The sequence below is a fragment of the Engystomops pustulosus genome, unplaced genomic scaffold, assembly GCF_040894005.1.
Source record: "Engystomops pustulosus unplaced genomic scaffold, aEngPut4.maternal MAT_SCAFFOLD_106, whole genome shotgun sequence".
NCBI lineage: Eukaryota > Metazoa > Chordata > Amphibia > Anura > Leptodactylidae > Engystomops > Engystomops pustulosus.
The window spans coordinates 113,554-139,667 of NW_027284988.1; the positions used below are offsets into that span (position 1 = coordinate 113,554).

The 26,114-nt window shown below is 44.3% G+C and overlaps 1 protein-coding gene across 1 annotated transcript in view; it reads right to left on the reverse strand.

Annotated features, from left to right (window-relative positions):
• The window catches only part of LOC140107049 (tyrosinase-like), a 130,161-nt gene that overhangs the window by 30,579 nt on the left and 73,468 nt on the right, over positions 1–26,114 (reverse strand). The window contains exon 4 of the mRNA XM_072131620.1: positions 2,139–2,277. Coding sequence (XP_071987721.1) covers positions 2,139–2,277 — 139 coding nt within the window. The remainder of the gene's footprint in view (positions 1–2,138; positions 2,278–26,114) is intronic.

The following is a 26,114-nucleotide window of genomic DNA, read 5'->3' on the forward strand; positions in this document are numbered from 1 at the left end:
TGTACTATGTGCTGGGGGTGTACTATGTGCTGGAAATGTGTACTATGTGCAGCGGGGTTTACTATGTGCAGGGTGTGTACTATGTGCAGGGGGTTTACTATGTACAGGGGATGTACTATGTGCAGGGGGTGTACCATGTGCAGTTTCCTGTGTACTATGTTCAGGGGGTGTATACTATGTGCAGGGTGTGTACTATTTGCAAGGGGTGTACTATGTGCTGGGAATGTGTACTATGTGCTGGGGGTATACTATGTACAGGGAATGTGTACTATGTGCAGGGGGTGTACTATGTGCAGTGTCCTGTGTACTATGTACAGGGTATGTGTACTATGTGCAGGGAATGTGTACTATGTGCAGGGGGTGTGTACTATGTGCAGGGGGTGTGTACTATGTGCAGGGGGGGTGTTCTATGTGCAGGGGGTGTACTATGTGCAGGCGGTGTACTATGTGCAGGGGTTGTAATATGTACAGGGTGTGTACTGTGTGCAGGGTGTGTAGTGTGTGCAGGGGGTGTACTATGTGCAGGTGGTGTACTGTGTGCAGGGGGTGTACTGTGTGAAGGGGGTGTATACTATGTGCAGGGGGTGTACTGTGTGCAGGGGGTGTTTACTATGTGCAGGGTCCTGTGTACAATGTGCAGGGGGGTGTATTATGTGCAGGGGGGTTTACTATGTACAGGGGATGTACTATGTGCAGGGGGTGTACCATGTGCAGTGTCCTGTGTACTGTGTTCAGGGGGTGTATACTATGTGCAGGGTGTGTACTATTTGCAAGGGGTGTACTATGTGCTGGGAATGTGTACTATGTGCAGGGGGTATACTATGTACAGGGAATGTGTACTATGTGCAGGGGGTGTACTATGTGCAGTGTCCTGTGTACTATGTGCAGGGTATGTGTACTATGTGCAGGGAATGTGTACTATGTGCAGGGGGTGTGTACTATGTGCAGGGGGTGTGTGCTTTGTGCAGGGGGTGTACTATGTGCAGGGTCCTGTGTACTATGTGCAGGGGGTATACTATGTACAGGGTGTGTACTGTGTGCAGGGTGTGTACTGTGTGCAGGGGGTGTACTGTGTGCAGGAGGTGTTTACTATGGGCAGGGGGTGTGTACTAAGTGCAGCAGGGTTTACTGTGTGCAGGGGGTGTACTATGTGCAGGGGGTGTACTATGTGCAGGGGGTGTACTATGGGCAGCGGGTGTACTATGTGCAGGGGGTGTACTATGTGCAGTGTCCTGTGTACTATGTTCAGGGGGTGTGTACTATGTGCAGGGGGTGTATACTATGTGCAGGTGGTGTACTATGTGCAGGGGGTGTGTACTATGTGCAGGGGGTGTGTACTATGTGCAAGGGGTGTGTACTATGTGCAGTGTCCTGTGTACTATGTGCAGGGTGTGTACTATGTGCAGGGGGTGTACTATGTGCAGGGGGTGTACTATGTGCAGGTGGTGTACTATGTGCTGGGGGTGTACTATGTGCTGGGGGTGTACTATGTGCTGGGAATGTGTACTATGTGCAGGGGGTGTACTATGTGCAGGGGGTGTACTATGTGCAGGGGGTGTGTACTATGTGCAGGGTGTGTGTACTATGTGCAGGGTGTGTGTACTAAGTGCATGTGGTGTGTCATATGTGCAGGGGGTGTGTACTATGTGCAGGGGGTGTACTATGTGCAGGTGGTGTACTATGTGCAGTGTAATGTTTTACTATGTGCAGGTGGTGCACTATGCGCAAGATGTGTACTATGTGCAGTGTAGTGTGCGGGGGGGGGGGGTACTATGTGCAGGTGGTGTACTATGTGCAGGTGGTGTACTATGTGCAGGTGGTGTACTATGTGCAGGGTATGTACTATGTGCAGGGGGGGTGTACTATGTGCAGGGTGTGTACTATGTGCATGTGGTGTACTATGTGCAGGTGGTGTACTATGTGCAGTGTAGTGTGCAGGGGCAGCCAGATTCAGTAGTGTGCTTCTGAGCCTGTGCAATCCCCATGACGTTGGGAAACATCATGGTGGCCGCTACAGGAGCTCATCAATTTCGTAGTGGTTGAAGGGGTTAAAGTCCCCTTTCAGACAATATATTGGTCTTTTTTATCCAGTTTACAGTACATTTTCAAGTATTTTGAAGTATTTTTCTGTTTCTCACTTGTCAAGAAATCCGTGGTGCAGAATGAAAATAGGGTCATTTCCTGATATAGGGATCTGGGACATTGTGCCCCCCATGAAGATGTGCACCAGGTTGTGTAAGCTTCTTCTCAAGGTGACGCCATCTGGTGCCAAAAAACCTGAGGATGGAAAATGAAATGTCAGTATTGAGGCCTCTGTGTGATGCAGTGCTGCCCCACTCATCGACCTTTTCCCCAGTCTAGATTCTTCTTCTTTGGCTAAACCACAATGAGGAGGAAAGTGCACACCAAAGTACGGATAAGGAGGATGCTGATCTTTATTCTCCCCGATTCCCTTACAGCTGTTCGGAAAAACCTGTATCCCACCACTTAGTGGAGCGACCCCACTTTTTAGGGCGCAAGGTGGTTGCATTGGATTAGGAGACTATTCTACAGTCACAGCTCTTACAGTAAAGAACCAGCTCCTGAGGAGACTATTCTACAGAGTCCAAGCTCTTACCGTAAAGAACCAGCTCCTGAGGAGACTATTCTACAGAGTCACAGCTCTTACAGTAAAGAACCAGCACCTGAGGAGACTATTCTACAGAGTCACAGCTCTTACAGTAAGGAACCGGCTCCTGAGGAGACTATTCTACAGAGTCACAGCTCTTACAGTAGAGAACCAGCTCCTGAGGAGACTATTCTACAGAGTCACAGCTCTTACAGTAAGGAACCAGCTCCTGAGGAGACTATTCTACAGAGTCACAGCACTTACAGTAAAGAACCAGCTCCTGAGGAGACTATTCTACAGAGTCACAGCTCTTACAGTAAAGAATCAGCTCCTGGGGAGACTATGCTACAGAGTCACAGCTCTTACAGTAAAGAACCAGCTCCTGAGGAGACTATTCTACAGAGTCACAGCTCTTACAGTAAAGATCCAACTGTGGAGGAGACTATTCTACAGAGTCACAGCTCTTACAGTAAAGAACCAGCTCCTGAGGAGACTATTCTACAGAATCACAGCTCTTACAGTAAGGAACCAGCTCCTGAGGAGACTATTCTACAGAATCACAGCTCTTACAGTAAAGAACCAGCTCCTGAGGAGACTATTCTACAGAATCACAGCTCTTACAGTAAAGAACCAGCTCCTGAGGAAACTATTCTACAGAGTCACAGCTCTTACAATAGAGAACCAGCTCCTGAGGAGACTATTCTACAGAGTCAAAGTTCTTACAGTAAAGAACCAGCTCCTGAGGAGACTATTCTACAGAATCACAGCTCTTACAGTAAGGAACCAGCTCCTGAGGAGACTATTCTACAGAATCACAGCTCTTACAGTAAAGAACCAGCTCCTGAGGAGACTATTCTACACATCCACAGCTCTTACAGTAAAGAACCAGCTCCTGAGGAGACTATTCTACAGAATCAAAGTTCTTACAGTAAAGATCCAACTGTTAAGGAGACAATTCTACAGAGTCACAGCTCTTACAGTAAAGAACCAGCTCCTGAGGAGATTATTCTACAGAGTCACAGCTCTTACAGTAAGGAATCGGCTCCTGAGGAGACTATTCTACAGAGCCACAGCTCTTACAGTAAGGAACCAGCTCCTGAGGAGACTATTCTACAGAGTCACAGCTCTTACAGTAACGAACCAGCTCCTGAGGAGACTATTCTACACATACACAGCTCTTACAGTAAAGAACCGGCTCCTGAGGAGACTATTCTACAGAGTCACAGCTCTTACAGTAAAGAACCAGCTCCTGAGGAGACTATTCTACAGAGTCACAGCTCTTACAGTAAAGAACCAGCTCCTGAGGAGACTATTCTACAGAGTCACAGCTCTTACAGTAAAGAACCAGCTCCTGAGGAAACTATTCTATAGAATCACAGCTCTTACAGTAAAGAACCAGCTCCTGAGGAGACTATGCTACAGAATCACAGCTCTTACAGTAAAGAACCAGCTCATGAGGAGACTATTCTACAGAGTCACAGCTCTTACAGTAACGAACCAGCTCCTGAGGAGACTATTCTACACATACACAGCTCTTACAGTAAAGAACCAGCTCCTGAGGAAACTATTCTATAGAATCACAGCTCTTACAGTAAAGAACCAGCTCCTGAGGAGACTATGCTACAGAATCACAGCTCTTACAGTAAAGAACCAGCTCATGAGGAGACTATTCTACAGAATCACAGCTCTTACAGTAAAGAACCAGCTCCTGAGGAGACTATTCTACAGAGTCACAGCTCTTACAGTAAAGAACCAGCTCATGAGGAGACTATTCTACAGAGTCACAGCTCTTACAGTAAAGAAGCAGCTCCTGAGGAGACTATTCTATAGAGTCACAGCTCTTACAGTAAAGATCCAACTCTTGAGGAGACTATTCTACAGAATCACAGCTCTTACAGTAAAGAACCAGCTCATGAGGAGACTATTCTACACATCCACAGCTCTTACAGTAAGGAACCAGCTCCTGAGGAGACTATTCTACACATCCACAGCTCTTACAGTAAAGAACCAGCTCCTGAGGAGACTATTCTACAGAGTCACAGCTCTTACAGTAAAGAACCAGCTCCTGAGGAGACTATTCTACAGAGTCACAGCTCTTACAGTAAAGAACCAGCTCCTGAGGAGACTATTCTACAGAATCACAGCTCTTACAGTAAAGAACCAGCTCATGAGGACACTATTCTACACATCCACAGCTCTTACAGTAAGGAACCAGCTCCTGAGGAGACTATTCTACAGAGTCACAGCTCTTACAGTACAGAACCGGCTCCTGAGGAGACTATTCTACAGAGTCACAGCTCTTACAGTAAAGAACCAGCTCCTGAGGAGACTATTCTACAGAGTCACAGCTCTTACAGTAAAGAACCATCTCCTGAGGAGACTATTCTACAGAATCACAGCTCTTACAGTAAAGAACCAGCTCCTGAGGAGACTATTCTACAGAGTCACAGCTCTTACAGTAAAGAACCAGCTACTAAGGAGACTATTCTACAGATTCACAGCTCTTACAGTAAAGAACCAGCTCCTGAGGAGACTATTCTACAGAATCACAGCTCTTACAGTAAAGATCCAACTGTTAAGGAGACTATTCTACAGAGTCACAGCTCTTACAGTAAAGATCCAACTGTGGAGGAGACTATTCTACAGAGTCACAGCTCTTACAGTAAAGATCCATCTCCTGAGGAGACTATTCTTTACATCCACAGCTCTTACAGTAAGGAACCAGCTCCTGAGGAGATTATTCTACAGAGACAAAGCTCTTACAGTAAAGAACCGGCTCCTGAGGAGAATATTCTACACATCTACAGCTCTTACAGTAAAGAACCAGCTCCTGAGGAGACTATTCTACAGAGTCACAGCTCTTACAGTAAAGAATCAGCTCCTGGGGAGACTATTCTACAGAATCACAGCTCTTACATTAAAAAACCAGCTCATGAGGAGACTATTCTACAGAGTCACAGCTCTTACAGTAAAGAACCAGCTCATGAGGACACTATTCAACACATCCACAGCTCTTACAGTAAGGAACCAGCTCCTGAGGAGACTATTCTACAGAGTCACAGCTCTTACAGTACAGAACCGGCTCCTGAGGAGACTATTCTACAGAGTCACAGCTCTTACAGTAAAGAACCAGCTCCTGAGGAGACTATTCTACAGAGTCACAGCTCTTACAGTAAAGAACCATCTCCTGAGGAGACTATTCTACAGAATCACAGCTCTTACAGTAAAGAACCAGCTCCTGAGGAGACTATTCTACAGAGTCACAGCTCTTACAGTAAAGAAGCAGCTCCTGAGGAGACTATTCTATAGAGTCACAGCTCTTACAGTAAAGATCCAACTCTTGAGGAGACTATTCTACAGAATCACAGCTCTTACAGTAAAGAACCAGCTCATGAGGAGACTATTCTACACATCCACAGCTCTTACAGTAAGGAACCAGCTCCTGAGGAGACTATTCTACACATCCACAGCTCTTACAGTAAAGAACCAGCTCCTGAGGAGACTATTCTACAGAGTCACAGCTCTTACAGTAAAGAACCAGCTCCTGAGGAGACTATTCTACAGAGTCACAGCTCTTACAGTAAAGAACCAGCTCCTGAGGAGACTATTCTACAGAATCACAGCTCTTACAGTAAAGAACCAGCTCATGAGGACACTATTCTACACATCCACAGCTCTTACAGTAAGGAACCAGCTCCTGAGGAGACTATTCTACAGAGTCACAGCTCTTACAGTACAGAACCGGCTCCTGAGGAGACTATTCTACAGAGTCACAGCTCTTACAGTAAAGAACCAGCTCCTGAGGAGACTATTCTACAGAGTCACAGCTCTTACAGTAAAGAACCATCTCCTGAGGAGACTATTCTACAGAATCACAGCTCTTACAGTAAAGAACCAGCTCCTGAGGAGACTATTCTACAGAGTCACAGCTCTTACAGTAAAGAACCAGCTACTAAGGAGACTATTCTACAGATTCACAGCTCTTACAGTAAAGAACCAGCTCCTGAGGAGACTATTCTACAGAATCACAGCTCTTACAGTAAAGATCCAACTGTTAAGGAGACTATTCTACAGAGTCACAGCTCTTACAGTAAAGATCCAACTGTGGAGGAGACTATTCTACAGAGTCACAGCTCTTACAGTAAAGATCCATCTCCTGAGGAGACTATTCTTTACATCCACAGCTCTTACAGTAAGGAACCAGCTCCTGAGGAGATTATTCTACAGAGACAAAGCTCTTACAGTAAAGAACCGGCTCCTGAGGAGAATATTCTACACATCTACAGCTCTTACAGTAAAGAACCAGCTCCTGAGGAGACTATTCTACAGAGTCACAGCTCTTACAGTAAAGAATCAGCTCCTGGGGAGACTATTCTACAGAATCACAGCTCTTACATTAAAAAACCAGCTCATGAGGAGACTATTCTACAGAGTCACAGCTCTTACAGTAAAGAACCAGCTCATGAGGACACTATTCAACACATCCACAGCTCTTACAGTAAGGAACCAGCTCCTGAGGAGACTATTCTACAGAGTCACAGCTCTTACAGTAAGAAACCAGCTCCTGAGGAGACTATTCTACAGAGTTACAGCTCTTACAGTAAAGAACCAGCTCCTGAGGAGACTATTCTACAGAATCACTGCTCTTACAGTAAAGAACCAGCTCCTGAGGAGACTATTCTACAGAGTCACAGCTCTAACAGTAAAGAACCAGCTCCTGAGGAGACTATTCTACAAAATCACAGCTCTTACAGTAAAGATCCAACTGTTGAGGACACTATTCTACAGAATCATAGCTCTTACAGTAAAGATCCAACTGTGGAGGAGACTATTCTACAGAGTGACAGCTATTACAGTAAAGAAACAGCTCCTGAGGAGACAATTCTACAGAGTCACAGCTCTTACAGTAAAGATCCATCTCCTGAGGAGACTATTCGACAGAGTCACAGCTCTTACAGTAAGGAACCAGCTCCTGAGGAGACTATTCTACAGAATCACAGCTCTTACAGTAAAGAACCAGCTCCTGAGGAGACTATTCTACAGAGTCATAGCTCTTACAGTAAAGATCCATCTCCTGAGGAGACTATTTTACACATCCACAGCTCTTACAGTAAAGAACCAGCTCCTGAGGAGACTATTCTACAGAGTCACAGCTCTTACAGTAAAGAACCAGCTCCTGAGGAGATTATTCTACAGAGACAAAGCTCTTACAGTAAAGAACCAGCTCCTGAGGAGATTATTCTACACATCCACAGCTCTTACAGTAAAGAACCAGCTCCTGAGGAAACTATTCTACAGAGTCACAGCTCTTACAGTAAAGAACCAGCTCCTGGGGAGACTATTCTACAGAGTCACAGCTCTTACAGTAAAGAACCAGCTCCTGGGGAGACTATTCTACAGAATCACAGCTCTTACAGTAAAGAAATAGCTCCTGGGGAGACTATTCTACAGAGTCACATCACTTACAGTAAAGAATTATCTCCTGGGGAGACTACTCTACAGAATCACAGCTCTTACATTAAAAAACCAGCTCATGAGGAGACTATTCTACAGAGTTAAAGCTCTTACAGTAAAGAACCAGCTCCTGAGGAGACTATTCTACAGAGTCACAGCTCTTACAGTAAAGAACCAGCTCCTGAGGAGACTATTCTACAGAGTCACAGCTCTTACAGTAAAGAACCAGCTTCCGAGGAGACTATTCTACAGAGTCACAGATCTTACAGTAAAGAACTAGCTCCTGAGGAGATTATTCTACAGAGTCACAGCTCTTACAGTAAAGAACCAGCTCCTGAGGATACTATTCTACAGATTCATAGCTCTTACAGTAAAGATCCAACTGTTAAGGAGACTATTCTACAGAGTCACAGCTCTTACAGTAAAGATCCAACTGTGGAGGAGACTATTCTACAGAGTCACAGCTCTTACAGTAAAGATCCATCTCCTGAGGAGACTATTCTTTACATCCACAGCTCTTACAGTAAGGAACCAGCTCCTGAGGAGATTATTCTACAGAGTCACAGCTCTTACAGTAAAGAACCAGCTCCTGAGGAGACTATTCTACAGAGTCACAGCTCTTACAGTAAAGAATCAGCTCCTGGGGAGACTATTCTACAGAATCACAGCTCTTACATTAAAAAACCAGCTCATGAGGAGACTATTCTACAGAGTCACAGCTCTTACAGTAAAGAACCAGCTCATGAGGACACTATTCAACACATCCACAGCTCTTACAGTAAGGAACCAGCTCCTGAGGAGACTATTCTACAGAGTCACAGCTCTTACAGTAAGAAACCAGCTCCTGAGGAGACTATTCTACAGAGTTACAGCTCTTACAGTAAAGAACCAGCTCCTGAGGAGACTATTCTACAGAATCACTGCTCTTACAGTAAAGAACCAGCTCCTGAGGAGACTATTCTACAGAGTCACAGCTCTAACAGTAAAGAACCAGCTCCTGAGGAGACTATTCTACAAAATCACAGCTCTTACAGTAAAGATCCAACTGTTGAGGACACTATTCTACAGAATCATAGCTCTTACAGTAAAGATCCAACTGTGGAGGAGACTATTCTACAGAGTGACAGCTATTACAGTAAAGAAACAGCTCCTGAGGAGACAATTCTACAGAGTCACAGCTCTTACAGTAAAGATCCATCTCCTGAGGAGACTATTCGACAGAGTCACAGCTCTTACAGTAAGGAACCAGCTCCTGAGGAGACTATTCTACAGAGTCATAGCTCTTACAGTAAAGATCCATCTCCTGAGGAGACTATTTTACACATCCACAGCTCTTACAGTAAAGAACCAGCTCCTGAGGAGACTATTCTACAGAGTCACAGCTCTTACAGTAAAGAACCAGCTCCTGAGGAGATTATTCTACAGAGACAAAGCTCTTACAGTAAAGAACCAGCTCCTGAGGAGATTATTCTACACATCCACAGCTCTTACAGTAAAGAACCAGCTCCTGAGGAAACTATTCTACAGAGTCACAGCTCTTACAGTAAAGAACCAGCTCCTGGGGAGACTATTCTACAGAGTCACAGCTCTTACAGTAAAGAACCAGCTCCTGGGGAGACTATTCTACAGAATCACAGCTCTTACAGTAAAGAAATAGCTCCTGGGGAGACTATTCTACAGAGTCACAGCTCTTACAGTACAGAACTAGCTCCTGGGGAGACTATTCTACAGAGTCACATCACTTACAGTAAAGAATTATCTCCTGGGGAGACTACTCTACAGAATCACAGCTCTTACATTAAAAAACCAGCTCATGAGGAGACTATTCTACAGAGTTAAAGCTCTTACAGTAAAGAACCAGCTCCTGAGGAGACTATTCTACAGAGTCACAGCTCTTACAGTAAAGAACCAGCTCCTGAGGAGACTATTCTACAGAGTCACAGCTCTTACAGTAAAGAACCAGCTTCCAAGGAGACTATTCTACAGAGTCACAGATCTTACAGTAAAGAACTAGCTCCTGAGGAGATTATTCTACAGAGTCACAGCTCTTACAGTAAAGAACCAGCTCCTGAGGATACTATTCTACAGATTCATAGCTCTTACAGTAAAGATCCAACTGTGGAGGAGACTATTCTACAGAGTCACAGCTCTTACAGTAAAGAAACAGCTCCTGAGGAGACTATTCTACAGATTCATAGCTCTTACAGTAAAGATCCATCTCCTGAGGAGACTATTCGACAGAGTCACAGCTCTTACAGTAAAGAACCAGCTCCTGAGGAAACTATTCTACAGAGTCAAAGTTCTTACAGTAAAGAACCAGCTCCTGAGGAGACTATTCTACAGAGTCACAGCTCTTACAGTAAAGAACCGGCTCCTGAGGAGACTATTCTACAGAGTCACAGCTCTTACAGTAAGTAACCGGCTCCTGAGGAGACTATTCTACAGAATCACAGCTCTTACAGTACAGCACCGGCTCCTGAGGAGACTATTCTACACATCCACAGCTCTTACAGTAAAGAACCAGCTCCTGAGGAGACTATTCTACAGAATCACAGCTCTTACAGTAAAGATCCAACTGTGGAGGAGACTATTCTACAGAGTCACAGCTCTTACAGTAAAGAACCAGCTCCTGAGGAGACTATTCTACAGAATCAAAGTTCTTACAGTAAAGATCCAACTGTTGAGGAGACAATTCTACAGAGTCACAGCTCTTACAGTAAAGAAACAGCTCCTGAGGAGATTATTCTACAGAGTCACAGCTCTTACAGTAAAGAACCAGCTCCTGAGGAGATTATTCTACAGAGTCACAGCTCTTACAGTAAAGAACCAGCTCCTGAGGAGACTATTCTACAGAGTCACAGCTCTTACAGTAACGAACCAGCTCCTGAGGAGACTATTCTACACATCCACAGCTCTTACAGTAAAGAACCAGCTCCTGAGGAAACTATTCTACAGAGTCACAGCTCTTACAGTAACGAACCAGCTCCTGAGGAGACTATTCTACAGAGTCACAGCTCTTACAGTAACGAACCAGCTCCTGAGGAGACTATTCTACACATACACAGCTCTTACAGTAAAGAACCAGCTCCTGAGGAGACTATGCTACAGAGTTACAGCTCTTACAGTAAAGATCCAACTCTTGAGGAGACTATTCTACAGAATCACAGCTCTTACAGTAAAGAACCAGCTCATGAGGAGACTATTCTACACATCCACAGCTCTTACAGTAAGGAACCAGCTCCTGAGGAGACTATTCTACAGAGTCACAGCTCTTACAGTAAAGAACCAGCTCCTGAGGAGACTATTCTACAGAGTCACAGCTCTTACAGTACAGAACCGGCTCCTGAGGAGACTATTCTACAGAGTCACAGCTCTTACAGTAAAGAACCAGCTCCTGAGGAGACTATTCTACAGAGTCACAGCTCTTACCGTAAAGAACCAGCTCCTGAGGAGACTATTCTACAGAGTCACAGCTCTTACAGTAAGGAACCAGCTCCTGAGAAGACTATTCTACAGAGTCACAGCTCTTACAGTAAAGAACCATCTCATGAGGAGACTATTCTACAGAATCACAGCTCTTACAGTAAAGAACCAGCTCCTGGGGAGACTATTCTACAGAGTCACAGCTCTTACAGTAAAGAACCAGCTCCTGAGGAGACTATTCTACAGATTCACAGCTCTTACAGTAAAGAACCAGCTCCTGAGGAGACTATTCTACAGAATCACAGCTCTTACAGTAAAGATCCAACTGTTAAGGAGACTATTCTACAGAGTCACAGCTCTTACAGTAAAGATCCAACTGTGGAGGAGACTATTCTACAGAGTCACAGCTCTTACAGTAAAGATCCATCTCCTGAGGAGACTATTCTTTACATCCACAGCTCTTACAGTAAGGAACCAGCTCCTGAGGAGATTATTCTACAGAGACAAAGCTCTTACAGTAAAGAACCAGCTCCTGAGGAGATTATTCTACACATCCACAGCTCTTACAGTAAAGAACCAGCTCCTGAGGAAACTATTCTATAGAGTCACAGCTCTTACAGTAAGGAACCAGCTCATGAGGAGACTATTCTACAGAGTCACAGCTCTTACAGTAAAGAATCAGCTCCTGGGGAGACTATTCTACAGAATCACAGCTCTTACATTAAAAAACCAGCTCATGAGGAGACTATTCTACAGAGTCACAGCTCTTACAGTAAAGAACCAGCTCATGAGGACACTATTCAACACATCCACAGCTCTTACAGTAAGGAACCAGCTCCTGCGGAGACTATTCTACAGAGTCACAGCTCTTACAGTAAGAAACCAGCTCCTGAGGAGACTATTCTACAGAGTTACAGCTCTTACAGTAAAGAACCAGCTCCTGAGGAGACTATTCTAAAGAGTCACAGCTCTTACAGTAAAGAACCAGCTCCTGAGGAGACTATTCTACAAAATCACAGCTCTTACAGTAAAGATCCAACTGTTGAGGACACTATTCTACAGAATCATAGCTCTTACAGTAAAGATCCAACTGTGGAGGAGACTATTCTACAGAGTGACAGCTATTACAGTAAAGAAACAGCTCCTGAGGAGACAATTCTACAGAGTCACAGCTCTTACAGTAAGGAACCAGCTCCTGAGGAGACTTCTCTACAGAATCACAGCTCTTACAGTAAAGAACCAGCTCCTGAGGAGACTATTCTACAGAGTCACAGCTCTTACAGTAAAGATCCATCTCCTGAGGAGACTATTCTACACATCCACAGCTCTTACAGTAAAGAACCAGCTCCTGAGGAGACTATTCAACAGAGTCACAGCTCTTACAGTAAAGAACCAGCTCCTGAGGAGATTATTCTACAGAGACAAAGCTCTTACAGTAAAGAACCAGCTCCTGAGGAGATTATTCTACACATCCACAGCTCTTACAGTAAGGAACCAGCTCCTGAGGAGACTATGCTACAGAGTCACAGCTCTTACAGTAAAGAACTAGCTCCTGAGGAGACTATTCTACAGAGTCACAGCTCTTACAGTAAAGAACCAGCTCCTGAGGAGACTATTCTACAGAATCACAGCTCTTACAGTAAAGAACCAGCTCCTGAGGAGACTATTCTACAGAGTCACAACTCTAACAGTAAAAAACCAGCTCCTGAGGAGACCATTCTACAAAATCACAGCTCTTACAGTAAAGATCCAACTGTTGAGGACTCTATTCTACAGAATCACAGCTCTTACAGTAAAGATCCAACTGTGGAGCATACTATTCTACAGAGTCACAGCTCTTACAGTAAAGAAACAGCTCCTGAGGAGACAATTCTACAGAGTCACAGCTCTTACAGTAAAGATCCATCTCCTGAGGAGACTATTAGACAGAGTCACAGCTCTTACAGTAAGGAACCAGCTCCTGAGGAGACTATTCTACAGAGTCACAGCTCTTACAGTAAGGAACCAGCTCCTGAGGAGACTATTCTACAGAATCACAGCTCTTACAGTAAAGAACCAGCTCCTGAGGAGACTATTCTACAGAGTCACAGCTCTTACAGTAAAGATCCATCTCCTGAGGAGACTATTCTACACATCCACAGCTCTTATAGTAAAGAACCAGCTCCTGAGGAGACTATTCAACAGAGTCACAGCTCTTACAGTAAAGAACCAGCTCCTGAGGAGATTATTCTACAGAGACAAAGCTCTTACAGTAAAGAACCAGCTCCTGAGGAGATTATTCTACACATCCACAGCTCTTACAGTAAAGAACTAGCTCCTGAGGAAACTATTCTATAGAGCCACAGCTCTTACAGTAAGGAACCAGCTCCTGAGGAGACTATGCTACAGAGTCACAGCTCTTACTGTAAAGAACTAGCTCCTGGGGAGACTATTCTACAGAGTCACATCACTTACAGTAAAGAATTATCTCCTGGGGAGACTACTCTACAGAATTACAGCTCTTACATTAAAAAACCAGCTCATGAGGAGACTATTCTACAGAGTCACAGCTCTTACAGTAAAGAACCAGCTCCTGAGGAGACTATTCTACAGAGTAACAGGTCTTACAGTAAAGAACCAGATCCTGAGGAGACTATTCTACAGAGTCACAGCTCTTCCAGTAAGAAAACAGCTCCTGAGGAGACTATTCTACAGAGTTAAAGCTCTTACAGTAAAGAACCAGCTCCTGAGGAGACTATTCTACAGAGTCACAGCTCTTACAGTAAATAACCAGCTCCTGAGGAGACTATTCTACAGAATCACAGCTCTTACAGTAAAGAACCAGCTCCCGAGGAGACTATTCTACAGAGTCACAGCTCTTACAGTAAAGAACCAGCTCCTGAGGAGACTATTCTACAGAATCACAGCTCTTACAGTAAAGATCCAACTGTGGAGGAGACTATTCTACAGAGTCACAGCTCTTACAGTAAAGAAACAGCTCCTGAGGAGACTATTCTACAGAGTCACAGCTCTTACAGTAAAGAACCAGCTCCTGAGGAGACTATTCTACAGAATCACAGCTCTTACAGTAAAGATCCATCTCCTGAGGAGACTATTCGACAGAGTCACAGCTCTTACAGTAAGGAACCAGCTCCTGAGGAGACTATGCTACAGAGTCACAGCTCTTACAGTAAGGAACCAGCTCCTGAGGAGACTATTCTACAGAATCACAGCTCTTACAGTAAAGAACCAGCTCCTGAGGAGACTATTCTACAGAATCACAGCTCTTACAGTGAGGAACCAGCTCCTGAGGAGACTATTCTACAGAATCACAGCTCTTACAGTAAAGAACCAGCTCCTGGTGAGACTATGCTACAGAGTCACAGCTCTTACAGTAAAGAACCAGCTCCTGAGGAGACTATTCTACAGAATCACAGCTCTTACAGTAAGGAACCAGCTCCTGAGGAGACTATTCTACACATCCACAGCTCTTACAGTAAAGAACCAGCTCCTGAGGAGACTATTCTACAGAGTCACAGCTCTTACAGTAAAGAACCAGCTCCTGAGCAGATTATTCTACAGAGACAAAGCTCTTACAGTAAAGAACCAGCTCCTGAGGAGATTATTCTACACATCCACAGCTCTTACAGTAAAGAACCAGCTCCTGAGGAAACTATTCTATAGAGTCACAGCTCTTACAGTAAAGAACCAGCTCCTGAGGAGACTATGCTACAGAGTCACAGCTCTTACAGTAAAAAACTAGCTCCTGGGGAGACTATTCTACAGAGTCACAGCTCTTACAGTAAGTAACCGGCTCCTGAGGAGACTATTCTACAGAGTCACAGCTCTTACAGTACAGAACCGGCTCCTGAGGAGACTATTCTACAGAGTCACAGCTCTTACAGTACAGAACCGGCTCCTGAGGAGACTATTCTACAGAGTCACAGCTCTTACAGTACAGAACCAGCTCCTGAGGAGACTATTCTACAGAGTCACAGCTCTTACAGTATAGAACCAGCTCCTGAGGAGACTATTCTACAGAGTCACATCACTTACAGTAAAGAACCAGCTACTGAGTAGACTATTATACAGAGTCATAGCTCTTACAGTAAAGAACCAGCTCCTGAGGAGACTATGCTACAGAGTCACAGCTCTTACAGTAAAAAACCAGCTCCTGAGGAGACTATGCTACAGAGTCACAGCTCTTACAGTAAAGAACCAGCTCCTGAGGAAACTATTCTCTAGAGTCACAGCTCTTACAGTAAGGAACCAGCTCCTGAGGAGACTGTTCTACAGAATCACAGCTCTTACAGTAAAGATCCAACTGTTGAGGATGCTATTCTACAGAATCACAGCTCTTACAGTAAAGAACCAGCTCCTGAGGAGACTATTCTACAGAGTCACAGCTCTTACAGTACAGAACCAGCTCCTGAGGATACTTTTCTACAGAGTCACAGCTCTTACAGTAAAAATCCAGCTCCTGAGGAGACTATTCTACAGAGTCACAGCTCTTACAGTAAAGAACTGGCTCCTGAGGAGACTATTCTACAGAGTCACAGCTTTTACAGTAAAGAAGCAGCTCCTGAGGAGACTATTCTACACATCCACAGCTCTTACAGTAGAGAACCAGCTCCTGAAGACACTATTCTACAGAGTCACAGCTCTTACAGTAAAGAACCAGCTCCTGAGGAAACTATTCTATAGAGTCACAGCTCTTACAGTAAGGAACCAGCTCCAGAGGAGACTATTCTACAGAGTCACAGCTCTTACAGTGAAGAATCAGCTTCTGGGGAGACTATGCTACAGAGTCACAGCTCTTACAGTAAAGAACTAGCTCTTGAGCAGACTATTCTACAGAATCACAGCTCTTACAGTAAAGATTCAACTCTTGAGGAGACTATTCTACAGAATCACAGCTCTGACAGTAAAGATCCAGCTCATGAGGAGACTATGCTACAGAGTCACAGCTCTTACAGTAAAGAATCAGCTCCTGGGGAGACTATGCTACAGAGTCACTGCTCTTACAGTAAAGAACCAGCTCCTGAGGAGACTATTCTACACATCCACAGCTCTTACAGTAAGGAACCAGCTTCTGAGGAGACTGTTCTACAGAATCACAGCTCTTACAGTAAAGAATCAGCTCCTGGGGAGAATATTCTACAGAATCACAGCTCTTACAGTAAGGAACCAGCTCCTGAGGAGAATATTCTACAGAGTCACAGCTCTTACAGTAAGGAACCAGCTCCTGAGGAGACTATTCTACAGAGTCACAGCTCTTACAGTAAAGAACCAGCTCCTGAAGAGACTATTCTACAGAGTCACAGCTCTTACAGTAAAATTTTAGCTCCTGAGGAGATTATTCTACAGAGTCACAGCTCTTACAGTAAAGATCGAAATCTTGAGGAAACTATTCTACAAAATTGCAGCTCTTACAGTAAAGAACCTACTCCTGAGGAAACTATTCTACAGAGTCACAGCTCTTACAGTAAAGAAGCAGCTCCTGAGGAGACTATTCTACAGAGTCACAGCTCTTACAGTAAAGAAGCAGCTCCTGAGGAGACTATTCTACACATCCACAGCTCTTTCAGTGAAGAAGCAGTTCCTGAGGAGACTATTCTACACATCCACAGCTCTTACAGTAAAGAACCTGCTCCTGAGGAGACTATTCTACAGAATTACAGCTCTTACAGTAAAGAACCAGCTCCTGAGGAGACTATTCTGCAGAGTCACAGCTCTTACAGTAAAGAGCCAGTTCCTGAGGAGACTATATTACAGAGTCACAGCTCTTACAGTAAAGAACCAGCTCCTGAGAAGACTATTCTATAGCGTCACAGCTCTTCCAGTAAGAAACCAGCTCCTGTGGAGACTATTCTACAGAGTCACAGCTCTTACAGTAAAGAACTAGCTCCTGAGGAGAATATTCTACAGATTCAAAGCTCTTACAGTAAAGAACCAGCTCCTGAGGAAACTATTCTACAGAATCACAGCTCTTACAGTAAAGAACCAGCTCCTGAGGAGACTATTCTACAGAGTCACAGCTCTAACAGTAAAGAACCAGCTCCTGAGGAGACTATTCTACAAAATCACAGCCCTTACAGTAAAGATCCAACTGTGGAGGAGACTATTCTACAGAGTCACAGCTCTTACAGTAAAGAAACAGCTCCTGAGGAGACAATTCTACAGAGTCACAGCTCTTACAGTAAAGATCCATCTCCTGAGGAGACTATTAGACAGAGTCACAGCTCTTACAGTAAGGAACCAGCTCCTGAGGAGACTATGCTACAGAGTCACAGCTCTTACAGTAAAGATCCATCTCCTGAGGAGACTATTCTACACATCCACAGCTCTTACAGTAAAGAACCAGCTCCTGAGGAGAATATTCTACAGAGTCACAGCTCTTATAGTCAAGGACCAGCTCCTGGGGAGACTATTCTACAGAGTCACAGCTCTTACAGGCAAGGACCAGCTCCTGAAGACACTATTCTACAGACTCACAGCTCTTACAGTAAAGAACTAGCTCTTGAGGAGACTATTCTACAGACTCACAGCTCTTACAGTAAAGAACTAGCTCTTGAGGAGACTATTCTACAGAATCACAGCTCTGACCGTAAAGAACCAGCTCCTGAAGAGACTATTCTACAGAGTCACAGCTCTTACAGTAAATAAGCAGCTCCTGAGGAGACTATTCTACAGAATCACAGCTATTACAGTAAAGATCCAACTGTTAAGGAGACTATTCTACAGAGTCACAGCTCTTACAGTAAAGAACCAGCTCATGAGGAGACTATTCTACAGAGTCACATCTCTTACAGTAAGGAACCAGCTCCTGAGGAGACTATTCTACACATCCACAGCTCTTACAGTAAAGAACCAGCTCCTGAGGAGACTATTCTACAGAGTCACAGCTCTTACAGTAAAGAATCAGCTCCTGCGGAGACTATGCTACAGAGTCACAGCTCTTACAGTAAAGAACCAGCTCCTGAGGAGACTATTCTACAGAGTCACAGCTCTTACAGTAAAGATCCAACTGTGGAGGAGACTATTCTACAGAGTCACAGCTCTTACAGTAAAGAACCAGCTCCTGAGGAGACTATTCTACAGAGTCACAGCTCTTACAGTAAAGAACCAGCTCCTGAGGAGATTATTCTACAGAGTCACAGCTCTTACAGTAAAGAATCAGCTCCTGAGGAGACTATTCTACACATCCACAGCTCTTACAGTAAGGAACCAGCTCCTGAGGAGACTATTCTACAGAGTCACAGCTCTTACAGTAAAGAACCAGCTCCTGAAGAGACTATTCTACAGATTCACAGCTCTTACAGTAAAGAACCAGCTCCTGAGGAGACTATTCTACAGAGTAACAGCTCTTACAGTAAGGAACCAGCTCCTGAGGAGACTATTTTACAGAGTCACAGCTCTTACAGTAAAGAACCAGCTCCTGAGGAGACTATTCTACATAGTCACAGCTCTTACAGTAAGGAACCAGCTCCTGAGGAGACTATTCTATAGAGTCACAGCTCTTATATTACAGAACCGGCTCCTGAGGAGACTATTCTACAGAGTCACAGCTCTTACAGTAAGGAACCGGCTCCTGAGGAGACTATTCTACAGAGTTACAGCTCTTACAGTAAAGAAGCAGCTCCTGAGGAGACTATTCTACAGAGTCACAGCTCTTACAGTAAAGAACCAGCTCCTGGGGAGACTATTCTACAGAATCACAGCTCTTACAGTAGAGAACCAGCTCCTGAGGAGACTATTCTACAGAGTCACAGCTCTTATAGTACAGAACCGGCTCCTGAGGAGACTATTCTACAGAGTCACAGCTCTTACAGTAAAGAACCAGCTCCTGAGGAGACTATTCTACAGAGTCACAGCTCTTACAGTAAAGAACCAGCTCCTGAGTAGACTATTCTACAGAGTCACAGCTCTTACAGTAAATAATCAGCTCCTGAGGAGACTATTCTACAGAGTCACAGCTCTTACAGTAAAGAACCAGCTCCTGGGGAGACTATTCTACAGAATCACAGCTCTTACAGTAAGGAACTAGCTCCTGAGGAGACTATTCTACAGAGTCACAGCTCTTACAGTAGAGAACCAGCTCCTGAAGAGACTATTCTACACATCGACAGCTCTTACAGTAAAGATCCAGCTCCTGAAGACACTATTCTACAGAATCACAGCTCTTACAGTAGAGAACCAGCTCCTGAAGACACTATTCTACAGAGTCGAAGCTCTTACAGTAGAGAACCAGCTCCTGAAGACACTATTCTACAGAGTCACAGCTCTTACAGTAAAGAATCAGCTTCTGGGGAGACTATGTTACAGAGTCACAGCTCTTACAGTAAAGAACCAGCTCTAGAGCAGACTATTCTACAGAATCACAGCTCTTACAGTAAAGATTCTACTCTTGAGGAGACTATTCTACAGAATCACAGCTCTGACAGTAAAGAACCAGCTCATGAGGAGACTATTCTACAGAGTCACAGAACTTACAGTAAAGAACCTACTCCTGAGGAGACTATGCTACAGAGTCACAGCTCTTACAGTAAAGAATCAGCTCCTGGGGAGACTATGCTACAGAGTCACAGCTCTTATAGTAAAGAATCAGCTCCTGAGGAGACTATGCTACAGAGTCACAGCTCTTACAGTAAAGAATCAGCTCCTGGGGAGACTATGCTACAGAGTCACAGCTCTTACAGTAAAGAATCAGCTCCTTGTGAGACTATGCTACAGAGTCAGAGCTCTTACAGTACAGAAGCAGCTCCTGATGAGACTATTCTACATAGTCACAGCTCTTACAGTAAAGAATCAGCTCCTGGGGAGACTATGCTACAGAATCACAGCTCTTACAGTAAAGAACCAGCTCCTGAGGAGACTATTCTACAGAGTCACAGCTCTTACAGTAAAATACCAACTCCTGAGGAGATTATTCTACAGAGTCACAGCTCTTACAGTAAAGATCGAACTCTTGAGGAAACTTTTCTACAAAATCACAGCTCTTACAGTAAAGAACCAGCTCCTGAGGAGACTATTCTACACATCCACAGCTCTTACAGTAAAGAACCAGCTCCTGAGGAGACTATTCTACAGAATCACAGCTCTTACAGTACAGAACCAGCTCCTGAGGAGACTATTCTACAGAGTCACAGCTCTTACAGTAAAGAACCAGCTCCTGAAGAGACTATTTTGCAGAGTCACAGCTCTTACAGTAAAGAACCAGCTCCTGGGGAGACTATGCTACAGAGTCACAGCTCTTACAGTAAAGATTCAACTCTTGAGGAGACTATTCTACAGAATCAAAGCTCTGACAGTAAAGAATCAGCTCATGGGGAGACTATGCTACAGAGTCACATCTCTTACAGTCAAGAACCAGCTCCTTAGGAGACTTTTCTACAGAGTCACAGCTCTTACAGAAAAGAACCGGCTCCTGGGGAGACTATGCTACAGAGTCACAGCTCTTACAGTAAAGATCTGGCTCCTGAGCAGACTATTCTACAGAATCACAGCTCTTACAGTAAAGAACCAGCTCCTGAGGAGACTATTCTACAGTCACAGCTCTTACAGTAAAGATCGAACTCTTGAGGAAACTATTCTGCAAAATCACAGCTCTTACAGTAAAGAAGCAGCTCCTGAGGAGACTATTCTACAGAGTCACAGCTCTTACAGTAAAGAACCAGCTCCCGAGGAGACTATTCTATAGAGTCACAGCTCTTACAGTAAAGAACCAGTTCCAAGGACACTATATTGCAGAGTCACAGCTCTTACAGTAAAGAACCAGCTCCTGAGGAAACTATTCTACAGATTCACAGCTCTTACAGTAAAGAACCAGCTCCTGAGGAGACTATTCTATAGAGTCACAGCTCTTACAGTAAAGAACCAGCTCCTGAGGTGAGAATGCTACAGAGTCACAGCTCTTACAGTAAGGAACCAGCTCCAGAGGAGACTATTCTACAGAGTCACAGCTCTTACAGTAAAGAACCAGCTCCTGAGGAGACTATTCTACAGAGTCACAGCTCTAACAGTAAAGAATCAGCTTCTGGGGAGACTATGCTACCCAGTCACAGCTCTTACAGTAAAGAACCAGCTCCTGAGGAGACTATTCTACAGAGTCACAGCTCTTACAGTAAAGAACCAGCTCCTGAGGAGACTATTCTACAGAGTCACAGCTCTTACAGTAAAGAACCAGCTCCTGGGGAGACTATGCTACAGAGTCACAGCTCTTACAGTAAAGAACCGGCTCCTGAGGAGATTATTCTATAGAGTCACAGCTCTTACAGTAAGGAACCAGCTCCTGAGGAGACTATTCTACAGAGTCACTGCTCTTACAGTAAAGAACCAGCTCCTGAGGAGACTATTCTACAGATTCACAGCTCTTACAGTAAAGAACCAGCTCCTGAGGAGACTATTCTATAGAGTCACAGCTCTTACAGTAAGGAACCACCACCTGAGGAGATTATTCTACAGAGTCACTACTCTTACAGTAAAGAACCAGCTCCTGAGGAGACTATTCTACAGATTCACAGCTCTTACAGTAAAGAACCGGCTCCTGAGGAGATTATTCTATAGAGTCACAGCTCTTACAGTAAGGGACCAGCTCCTGAGGAGACTATTCTACAGAGTCACTGCTCTTACAGTAAAGAATCAGCTCCTGCAGAGACTATTCTACAGAATCACAGCTCTGACCGTAAAGAACCAGCTCCTGAGGAGACTATTCTACAGAGTCACAGCTCTTACAGTAAAGAACCAGCTCCTGAGGAGACTATTATACAGAGTCACAGCTCTTACAGTAAAGAACCAGCTCCTGAGGAGACTATTCTACAGAATCACAGCTCTGACCGTAAAGAACCAGCTCCTGAGGAGACTATTCTACAGAGTCACAGCTCTTACAGTAAAGAATCAGCTCCTGGGGAGACTAGGCTACAGAGTCACAGCTCTTACAGTAAAGAACTAGCTCCTGAGGAGACTATTCTACAGAGTCACAGCTCTTACAGTAAAGAACAAGCTCCTGAGGAGACTATTCTACACATCTACAGCTCTAACAGTAAAGAACCAGCTCCTGAGGAGACTATTCTACAGAGTCCCAGCTCTTACAGTAAAGAACCAGCTCCTGAGGAGACTATTCTACAGAGTCACAGCTCTTACAGTAAAGAACCGGCTCCTGAGGAGACTATTCTACAAATCCACAGCTCTTACAGTAAAGAACCAGCTCCTGAGGAGACTATTCTACAGAGTCACAGCTCTTACAGTAAAGAACTAGCTCCTGACGAGACTGTTCTACAGAATCACAGCTCTTACAGTAAAGAACTAGCTCCTGAGGAGACTATTTTACAGAGTCACAGCTCTTACAGTAAAGAACCAGCTCCTGAGGAGACTATTCTACAGATTCACAGCTCTTACAGTACAGAAGCAGCTCCTGAGGAGACTATTCTACAGAGTCACAGCTCTTACAGTAAAGAACCAGCTCCTGAGGAGACTGTTCTACAGAATCACAGCTCTTACAGTAAAGAACTAGCTCCTGAGGAGACTATTTTACAGAGTCACAGCTCTTACAGTAAAGAACCAGCTCCTGAGGAGACTATTATACAGATTCACAGCTCTTACAGTAAAGAAGCAGCTCCTGAGGAGACTATTCTACAGAGTCACAGCTCTTACAGTAAAGAACCAGCTCCTGAGGAGACTATTCTACTGAGTCACAGCTCTTACAGTAAAGAACCAGCTCCTGAGGAGACTATTCTACACATCCACAGCTCTTACAGTAAAGAACCAGCTCCTGAGGAAACTATTCTACAGAGTCACAGCTCTTATAGTACATTCTACAGATTCACAGCTCTTACAGTAAAGAACCAGCTCCTGAGGAGACTATTCTACACATCCACAGCTCTTACAGTAAAGAACCAGCTCCTGAGGAGACTATTCTACAGAGTCACAGCTCTTACAGTAAAGAACTAGCTCCTGACGAGACTGTTCTACAGAATCACAGCTCTTACAGTAAAGAACTAGCTCCTGAGGAGACTATTTTACAGAGTCACAGCTCTTACAGTAAAGAACCAGCTCCTGAGGAGACTATTCTACAGATTCACAGCTCTTACAGTACAGAAGCAGCTCCTGAGGAGACTATTCTACAGAGTCACAGCTCTTACAGTAAAGAACCAGCTCCTGAGGAGACTGTTCTACAGAATCACAGCTCTTACAGTAAAGAACTAGCTCCTGAGGAGACTATTTTACAGAGTCACAGCTCTTACAGTAAAGAACCAGCTCCTGAAGAGACTATTATACAGATTCACAGCTCTTACAGTAAAGAAGCAGCTCCTGAGGAGACTATTCTACAGAGTCACAGCTCTTACAGTAAAGAACCAGCTCCTGAGGAGACTATGCTACAGAGTCACAGCACTTACAGTAAAGAATCAGCTCCTGAGGAGACTATTCTACAGAGTCACAGCTCTTACAGTAAAGAAGCAGCTCCTGAGGAGACTATTCTACAGAGTCACAGCTCTTACAGTAAAGAACCAGCTCCTGAGGAGACTATTCTACAGAGTCACAGCTCTTACAGTAAAGAACCAGCTCCTGAGGAGACTATTCTACAGAGTCACAGCTCTTACAGTAAAGAACTAGCTCCTGAGGAGACTATTTTACAGAGTCACAGCTCTTACAGTAAAGAACCAGCTCCTGAGGAGACTATTATACAGATTCACAGCTCTTACAGTAAAGAAGCAGCTCCTGAGGAGACTATTCTACAGAGTCAGAGCTCTTACAGTAAAGAACCAGCTCCTGAGGAGACTATTCTACAGAGTCACAGCTCTTACAGTAAAGAACCAGCTCCTGGGGAGACAATTCTACAGAATCACAGCTCTTACAGTAGAGAACCAGCTCCTGAGGAGACTATTCTACAGAGTCACAGCTCTTATAGTACAGAACCGGTTCCTGAGGAGACTATTCTACAGAGTCACAGCTCTTACAGTAAGGAACCGGCTCCTGAGGAGACTATTCTTCAGAATCACAGCTCTTACAGTAGAGAACCAGCTCCTGAAGACACTATTCTACAGAGTCGAAGCTCTTACAGTAGAGAACCAGCTTCTGAGGAGACTATTCTACAGAGTCACAGATCTTACAGTAAATAATCAGCTTCTGGGGAGACTATTTTACAGAGTCACAGCTCTTACAGTAAATAACTAGCTCTTGAGCAGACTATTCTACAGAATCACAGCTCTTACAGTAAAGATTCTACTCTTGAGGAGACTATTCTACAGAATCACAGCTCTTATAGTAAAGAACCAGCTCCTGAGGAGACTATTCTACAGAGTCACAGCTCTTACAGTAAAGAACCAGCTCCTGGGGAGACAATTCTACAGAATCACAGCTCTTACAGTAGAGAACCAGCTCCTGAGGAGACTATTCTACAGAGTCACAGCTCTTATAGTACAGAACCGGCTCCTGAGGAGACTATTCTACAGAGTCACAGCTCTTACAGTAAGGAACCGGCTCCTGAGGAGACTATTCTACAGAGTCACAGCTCTTACAGTAAAGAAGCAGCTCCTGAGTAGACTATTCTACAGAGTCACCGCACTTACAGTAAAGAACCAGCTCCTGAGGAGACTATTCTACAGAGTCACAGCTCTTACAGTAAAGAACCAGCTCCTGGGGAGACTATTCTACAGAATCACAGCTCTTACAGTAGAGAACCAGCTCCTGAGGAGACTATTCTACAGAGTCACAGCTCTTACAGTAAAGAACCGGCTCCTGAAGAGACTATTCTACACATCCACAGCTCTTACAGTAAAGAACCAGCTCCTGAGGAAACTATTCTACAGAGTCACAGCTCTTACAGTAAAGAACCAGCTCCTGAGGAGACTATTCTACAGAGTCACAGCTCTTACAGTAAAGAACCAGCTCCTGAGGAGACTATTCTACAGAGTCACAGCTCTTACAGTAAAGAACTGGCTCCTGAGGAGACTATTCTACAGAGTCACAGCTCTTACAGTAAAGAACTAGCTCCTGAGGAGACTATTCTACAGAGTCACAGCTCTTACAGTAAAGAACTGGCTCCTGAGGAGACTATTCTACAGAATCACAGCTCTTACAGTAAAGAACCAGCTCCTGAGGAGACTATTCTACAGAGTCACAGCTCTTACAGTAAAGAACTGGCTCCTGAGGAGACTATTTTACAGAGTCACAGCTCTTACAGTGAAGAACCAGCTCCTGAGGAGACTATTCTACAGATTCACAGCTCTTACAGTAAAGATCTAGCTCCTAAAGAGACAATTCTACAGATTCACAGCTTTTTCAGTAAAGAACGAGCTCCTGAGGAGACTATTCTATAGAGTCACAGCTCTTACAGTAAAGAACCAGCTCCTGAGGAGACTATTTTACAGAGTCACAGCTCTTACAGTAAAGAAACAGCTCCTGAGGAGACTATTCTACAGATTCACAGCTTTTACAGTAAAGATCCAGCTCCTGAGGAGACTATTCTACAGAGTCACAGCTCTTACAGTAAGGAAGCGGCTCCTGAGGAGACTATTCTACAGAGTCACAGCTCTTACAGTAAAGAACCAGCTCCTGAGGAGACTACTTTACACATCCACAGCTCTTACAGTAAAGAACCAGCTCCTGAGGAGACTATTCTACAGAGTCACAGCTCTTACAGTAGAGAACC